Source organism: Gaeumannomyces tritici (assembly GCF_000145635.1).
Source record: "Gaeumannomyces tritici R3-111a-1 unplaced genomic scaffold supercont2.1, whole genome shotgun sequence".
In the NCBI taxonomy this organism is placed as follows: domain Eukaryota; kingdom Fungi; phylum Ascomycota; class Sordariomycetes; order Magnaporthales; family Magnaporthaceae; genus Gaeumannomyces; species Gaeumannomyces tritici.
In genome coordinates this window covers 2,994,200-3,001,026 of record NW_008804545.1, presented here as the reverse complement: position 1 = coordinate 3,001,026, position 6,827 = coordinate 2,994,200, and the positions used below count along the sequence as shown (strand labels likewise).

Sequence of the window (6,827 nt, the reverse complement as noted above, 5' to 3'; positions counted from 1 at the left end):
CCNCCCCCCCCCCCCCCCCCCCACCAGCATTTGCCACGATAGTGGTACAACTATGGATACGGTACAACTCAGAATTCGTCCATCGCGCCGGTAGCCAGCAGCTCCTTGTGATGCTCGGGCTCAAGAAATTTCGCCTTTGACACGTCCTCGCTGAGTCCTTTGCGGCGGCGGGTCTTGAGGACGAAATCCCGGGCTGTGGCATGTGCGCTAGCCGGTTGCAGAGGGTGCAATGCTACCTCATGGTCCAGCGGGTCGCCAGGCACGATGCTCCATCGGTCAAATACGAGGCTTATGGCGGCCGCGCCCTTGTTTTCGATCCGCACGTCCGTCTCGAACCCGAACGAGTCGATGACGGGTATCAGCCCGTTGACGCGATATAGTGGCGTTCCGGCGATGGGTCCGTCAGACAGCACGTGCCCCCTTCGCCGGGCCAGTGTGTTGTAAACCTGCGCTACAGAGTCTTGGTTCCCGATCATCGACACGCCGTACGTCGGTTCCATGAGACGAGGAGATGCCATCAGGAATGCGGAATAGCAGGCTCGCCGAGACGTAGGAATTATTTGCCCACCGCCACGAGATATGGGCTCTGCGGCCAGTGTTGCGTCCATGATCTTGAACTTGGTGTTGCGAATCGCTATATGGGGAGATACAGACTGTTAGCGGCCTGGTAACTGGGAGGGTATAGAGAAAAGGTGAAGCAAGACTCACGTTCTTCGCACAGGGGCCCTTCTCGGGTCGCCCAGCTGAATCCCTGGCGAATCGGCTCCTTTACCGCTGCCAGAAGCTTCTTGTCGACTTCAGTCGGCAGGGTGTCATCCTGGAGGATGTTGGGGCCGGCTTCGTCCGGTCCAAACGCCCATATACTCCTGGCCGCAAGCAAGTCCCACTCATGCTTTTCTTGAAAGAACTTGGCCGTCTTGCGCACGGGGTCCTTGATCTTTACAGCACCTGTCTCGATGTCTCGGGCGATATCATCACCCAGAGGCTCGGCCAGTATGGTGATGCGGTTCTTCTTGTTCGGAGTGATTGCATAGCACCTGACCGCAGACTCTTCCACCACCGTCTCACAAAATCGGGTAACGGGGTCCGAGACTTTGATCTCCATATCGGCGTATAGGCGTCGCAGGTCGTGCAGAATACAATCGAGATACAGCTCGCCGGTGCCAAGGAGAACGTGCTCTCCCGACTCCTCCACCTTGGTAGTGGCAAGGGGGTAGCTCTTGTTGATTTTCCGAATACCGTCGAGCATCTTGGGCAGCTCCGACGGGTTTATCGGCTCCACGGCAACTTTAAACACGGACTGGGTGAAATGCGTGACGGGCTTGAAAATGTACGCATCCTCGTCACTAGCAAAGACCTTGTCCACAATGGTCGCCGACTTGACGATCGAGTTGTCGACGCCACTGAGGAGAACCCAGTTTCCTGCCGGAACTCCGTCGGTTGGGATATTGTACTTGGTCTCGCAGATCGAGACATCCGAGATCTTGGCTGCTGCCATGTCCTCCTCGTCGTCGATCGAGTAGCCCTCACCGAGAACTCGGACATCGGCGCCGGGGCGGGCAGTGCCACTCATTACACGCCCAAAGGACTGGAAGGTCTTGGCATCTGGCGAACTGAAGAGCTTGGTGACGTGGATCACTAGCGGGCCATTGGGGTCGCACGCAGCCATCGACTTGGCCACAGCGGAATCAAGTGGCCCCGTGTAGAAGCGCCGTAACCTCTCGGCGGCAGCCTCGAGAGGAGACGGTATGTGCGCCACCACCATGTCGACAAAGCCGCCAGACGAGCCGAAGAACTGCTGACAGACCAAGCGCAGTATGACCTTGGCGTCGGCTCTCAGTTGGGATGGCTTCAGGGTGATGCCGAGGGTGGCGAGAGTACGTTTGAGCTCGTCAGGGGTGTCGCTGATGGAGTGAGCGAAGAGCTTGTACACGGGCTCCAGGATGAACTTGGCGAATGACCGCTTGGCGCCCTCTTCAACTTGTTTTCTGGTGAATGATCGCTTCCGTGGGTTGAAGTAAATGTCGCCCCAGAGGCGCCGCGCGAACTCGTGGGTGTCGACCGCGCCGTAGTTATCGGCGTACATTTTTGCAAATGACTGTAGAGTAAAACACCAGCCCATGTCTGCACATGCGAACACCACGTTACCCTTCTCGGGGCTGAGGCGTCTCCGCTCAGCCTCGTCGGGGCGCCCCGGTAGGGCGTTTGTTATTACTGTGTTGACCTCCTCTATGACGTGCTTCAGCTTGAAGTATGCATCAGTCGGGGGGAGCTTCAACTCCAAGATGAGTCTGTCGAGCTTGTTGACGATGAGGGTGATTGGTGCTTCCTCGAGGACGGCATGTTTTAGTATCTGCTCCGTGTTGATCTGGACTCCCTCGACCACATCAACCACCAGACAGAGCCCATCAGCCAACCGCAAGGCGGAGGCAACCTCGTCAACAAAATTGACATGGCCGGGAGTGTCTATCATATTGAGCAAGTAGGACTTGCCCTTGGTGCCCTGAAGCACAAGGCTCATCGGCGCTGCCTTGATCGAGAGACCGCGCTCGCGCTCCAGGAGGTGTACATCGGTATACCTCAGTTGCTCGTCGCGGCTTTTACCCTGGCGTTTTTCCAGCCTGTCCTTGATGTCGTGGGTCTCAAGGACAAGCATGTCCATGAACGCCGTCTTTCCGTGGTGCAAATGACCGGCGAAGGCGATATTGCGAGTCTGTGCTGGGTACCGCATCAGGTCGGCCATAAAGCTGCGGTCGAAATGTACAGGTGGTAGGTCCGTCTCGGTGACCGTGAAGTGCTTTTCCTCTATGGGGGCGATGATGGGCTCGCTAAGGGGCTGAGCATCCTCCTCCTGCACCATCGTTTCGACCTCCTCGCCGTATACCTGCTGGGCCGACGGGTAGACTTGCTTGTCCTCATGCAGAATAACAGCGTTGGACGGCCGGCCCTCTATCCAGATACGCCCACACCATATGGTCAGCATCCATACCAGGCTGACGGGCCAGCACCTGCCGATTCGCAGACAAGTATTGCGGGGGACTCACCATCAACATCCATCATCGCGGCGTCAACGCCCGATTGGCCTGCTTCCGAGGAGGCATCATCGTACACATAGTCGTTGGCATTCTGGGCATGGTCGGATTCGTTCCCCGACGCCTCTGCCTCCTCGCCGATGAAGTTGCCAAACCTGCAGCACACAATCAAGTTCGTTAGTTCGTGTCTCCTTCCCAGTGCCAGCTGGCACCGATTCATGTGAGGAATATTTTGTCGGGCGAGCTCACTCGTCATAGAGGTCATCCATGGTTGCGGCGGTCGAGTGCAACTGAGCCAGCGACAGCAACGGTGCGACGAGCCGCCGGCCAGAGAGGGCAGATCTAGAAGAACAGCGCTATGCGCCCGAGCACGGCTGGTCTGAGGGTCGAGGGTTGCTCTGGGCTAGCTTTGGTAAATACTGTGGAGCAAGAAGGTGTCTAGACTGTTCAGCGGAGCGCAACCTTGGCCGTAAGTTCCTGCCAACGGCGGCAATGTGTCGGTGTGGTGGCGCAAGATGATGTGCAAGGCGCAAGGCTGAGAGCGTCAAGCTCGGGACGCGTTGGTGGTTAATGGTTGACGCGCTCAGGAAATATTCTTTTGGTAGGTTGGCGGGCAGCTTGGCCCCACCTGACTTTTTTATCCCCACATACCAGCACAGTGGTGGGCCGGCATCCATCGCTGACAGCACCTCAACGCTCGGCCCACCAGATTTCGTTCCGCTGCAGCCGTACCTGCAGCCGCTGCCGAGGGGGTGCTCGGCTTCCAACGATGGCGTGGGCGGCCCGACCATGGAGAGCCCAACCTCCAGCTGCGACAAAAGTCCGGTAGCGTGCAGCCTTTGGCACAGCACATGCACCAGACGGTGCGTGTCTCTACATGGCCGACAGACGGTGCCGTTACATGAGCTGATACTCTATATGGTAGGCATGTAGCTGGCGCCTCTCATCGCCAGCGAAACAGTACGGGACATGGGAAGGACAACGGGTGTCCCAATCTGTGTTAAACGAAGTGCGGGTTTTTATCTGGCCGCCGTGTCTACTTGCTGATATGCACCTACGTGTTCGGGTATGTCGATGAATACCCACGTAGGGTGGTACGTAGGTGGTAGTTATCACAGCTGCCATGGCCCTGTCGAGGCGGTGTGCCAGTTTATAGGCTGTGGGTAACCGCGGAATTTAGATGGATGATATACCTCCCTGACCTGCCCGCCAGGTTACTCTACTACCAGCGGTTCCGGCGGCACCGAGCTTGGTAATCGGGCATTCTTTTTCGATTCGTAGTCCCTTCCGTCTCGTCTTGACTTTGGTTTTCGGTCATTAAAATTGGGCAGCTGCATGTGTAGCAACTTAATGGTCGGGTAGCTCGACTGCACTGCTCGGCCGTCCATCTTGATCGTTCTTGGTGGGGTTGCTTGGTCGCCCCTCAATCTGGTCCCCGTTACCAGAACACGCAGCCTTTAATACCGGCGGCAGACGTCCACCATCCGCCCTCCTTTTCTTTCCACCATACCCGCCAGTACACCCGCTCACCATCTTCGTAACTCGGCCCAGCACCAACGTACCTCCCAATCCCCTCAAGCCTGTTCATAAAATGTCGGGACTTCCGCCTGTCTACATCGCGGCCGTCGCCAGGACCCCAGTGGGTTCATTCCTGGGGTATGTCTTGACAACCTCCTTCATCCCCGGACCGGCTGTCCCGGTCTGGGTCGACGACGACCAGCACTATGGAGGACTGACTAAAGGTGGACGGCGCACACCTGATATAGCTCCCTGTCCAGCTTGAACGCCATCCAGCTGGGCTCCCATGCCATCAAGGGTACTTCCGCCTCTCCACCCTTTTGACTCGCCGTGTCCCTGGCTAGGTCAAGGGGTCAATGGAGCTTTGCTAATGTGTTCTTGCAGCCGCCGTTGAACGCGTGCCGGAGATCAAGCCTGAGGATGTTGAAGAGGTCTTCTTCGGAAACGTACTATCTGCCAAGTAAGTCACTCGAGGGCGCGGCCTGGCTCTCCTGCGGCTGCCTGTGACTGATGCGTTTCTATCGGATGACAGTGTCGGCCAGGCACCCGCCCGCCAGTGCGCCATCAACGCCGGCCTGTCCCAGGGTGTCGTATGCACCACGGTCAACAAGGTGTGCGCCTCGGGCCTCAAGGCCATAATCCTCGGAGCCCAGACCATCATGACGGGCAACGCCTCCATCGTCGTCGCCGGTGGCACCGAGTCCATGTCCAACACCCCACACTACCTGCTCAACTCGAGGTCCGGGACCAAATACGGGGACCAGACCCTGGTTGATGGTATCCAGAAGGATGGTCTTCGCGACGCCTACGGCAAGCAGGACCTCATGGGTATCCAGGCTGAGCTCTGCAGCTCTGACCATGGCTTCTCCCGCGAGGACCAGGACGACTACGCCATCAAGACCTACCAGAAGGCACAGGCCGCTACCGAGGCCGGCGTCTTTGCTTCTGAGATTGCTCCCATCGAGGTCAGCGGCGGCCGTGGCAAGCCTCCGGTTCGCGTCGAGCGGGATGAGGAGGTGAAGAACCTGAACATTGACAGGCTGCGGGCCGCCCGGCCCGTCTTCATCCCCAGCGGAGGCACCGTCACTGCAGCAAACGCCTCACCGATCAACGATGGCGCCTCTGCCGTCGTCCTTGTATCGGAGGCGAAGCTCAAGGAGCTCGGCATCAAGCCGCTGGCCAAGATCTTGGGCTGGGGCGACGCTGCACGCGAGCCCGAGCGCTTTACCACTGCACCCGCTCTGGCGATTCCCAAGGCTATCAAGCACGCCGGACTCGAGCAGAGCGCTGTGGACTTTTACGAGATCAATGAGGCCTTCTCCGTCGTTGCGCTCGCAAACATAAAACTCCTCGGTCTGGACCCAGAGACGGTCAACGTCTTCGGCGGCTCGGTTGCCATTGGACACCCGCTGGGCTGCTCGGGCGCTCGCATTGTCACCACCCTCACCACGGTGCTGCGGGAGAAGAAGGCCAAGATTGGCTGCGCCGGTATCTGCAACGGCGGCGGCGGCGCCTCTGCCATTGTCATCGAGAACCTGCAATAAACGGGTGATAAGGAGATAGAAGTAGGGTTCAAAGGCAGATATCTACTCTCGGTCGGTTGACGTCAACCAATGCCACCCGCTATCAGGGTTGGGCGCTAAACAGCGACAATGAACGGCAAGGCCGCGGGCTTTACGGGCCTAACATCATAATATCAAAGTATATACAACGACCTACAAGAGGACTTGACACGGTCTCTACTCGCCCATGCAGCTACGATGAGGGATGGAGACCATATATAATAGGGGGCGCTTGGGGACTTAGCTTGTGCTGAGAGCCAATATATCTGGGCGTAATGTTGGGCGACAGGTCCCAGTTAATACAGGAGGACGGGCGAGTATTCACTTTCAGCTTCATGTGTTGTAAATGTTTGGTTATGAATCCGATTCCGTGAGATCTAAACGCTAAAAGGTTGATACATGAATGTGGAAGGGGATGGTTCGGCCGATGAAAGGCAGGCGGAGTCCTCCTCATCCCAAAGGCGAAACTGGTCCTGATGGTGCCATCTCAAGCAAGTGGACGGACCAGGGTCTTGTCTTTCTCGTCGCAAAATCTTAGACGTCAAATCAGGCAAGTCGCCCGCCACTGACGGTTGCTAGCCTACCCTCGGTAAATGGCGCCGAGCAAGATTAAGGTCAACCTAACAAGACTTAGGCGAGGATGACGAGATACGGTAAAAAAAAAGGGAAGGGGGGGGGAGGGGGGGAGGGGAGGAGGGTAAGGGGGAAGGTAAGA

The 6,827-nt window shown here is 57.6% G+C and overlaps 2 protein-coding genes across 2 annotated transcripts; one reads left to right on the top strand and one right to left on the bottom strand.

The window, feature by feature from the left end:
* Nucleotides 1-13: 13 nt before the first annotated feature.
* GGTG_00964 (U5 small nuclear ribonucleoprotein component) lies at nucleotides 14-3,612 on the bottom strand. The gene is made up of 4 exons (XM_009218719.1): nucleotides 3,282-3,612; nucleotides 3,045-3,187; nucleotides 709-2,949; nucleotides 14-634 (listed from the first exon to the last, which is right to left on the bottom strand). Exons 1-4 carry the CDS (start codon nucleotides 3,299-3,301, stop codon nucleotides 69-71), a joined length of 2,970 nt encoding a protein of 989 aa, XP_009216983.1. The 5' UTR covers nucleotides 3,302-3,612; the 3' UTR covers nucleotides 14-68.
* Nucleotides 3,613-4,241: 629 nt separating this feature from the next.
* GGTG_00963 (acetyl-CoA acetyltransferase) lies at nucleotides 4,242-6,502 on the top strand. Its single transcript, XM_009218718.1, has 4 exons — nucleotides 4,242-4,688; nucleotides 4,799-4,848; nucleotides 4,935-5,010; nucleotides 5,083-6,502. The coding sequence occupies exons 1-4, from the start codon at nucleotides 4,624-4,626 to the stop codon at nucleotides 6,092-6,094; spliced, it is 1,203 nt and encodes a 400-aa protein (XP_009216982.1). The 5' UTR covers nucleotides 4,242-4,623; the 3' UTR covers nucleotides 6,095-6,502.
* Nucleotides 6,503-6,827: the final 325 nt, after the last annotated feature.

What these genes read in the sequence shown, in the direction of transcription:
- GGTG_00964 (XM_009218719.1), bottom strand. Translation starts at nt 3,301, where the DNA reads ATGGATGACCTCTATGACGA. An exon ending in ATGGATGACCTCTATGACGA is followed by an intron (nt 3,188 to 3,281) that starts GTGAGCTCGCCC and finishes TGTGTGCTGCAG; the next exon opens with GTTTGGCAACTTCATCGGCG. An exon ending in CGCGATGATGGATGTTGATG is followed by an intron (nt 2,950 to 3,044) that starts GTGAGTCCCCCG and finishes GTATCTGGATAG; the next exon opens with AGGGCCGGCCGTCCAACGCT.
- GGTG_00963 (XM_009218718.1), top strand. Translation starts at nt 4,624, where the DNA reads ATGTCGGGACTTCCGCCTGTCTACATCGCGGCCGTCGCCAGGACCCCA. An exon ending in CCAGTGGGTTCATTCCTGGG is followed by an intron (nt 4,689 to 4,798) that starts GTATGTCTTGAC and finishes CACCTGATATAG; the next exon opens with CTCCCTGTCCAGCTTGAACG. An exon ending in GGAAACGTACTATCTGCCAA is followed by an intron (nt 5,011 to 5,082) that starts GTAAGTCACTCG and finishes ATCGGATGACAG; the next exon opens with TGTCGGCCAGGCACCCGCCC.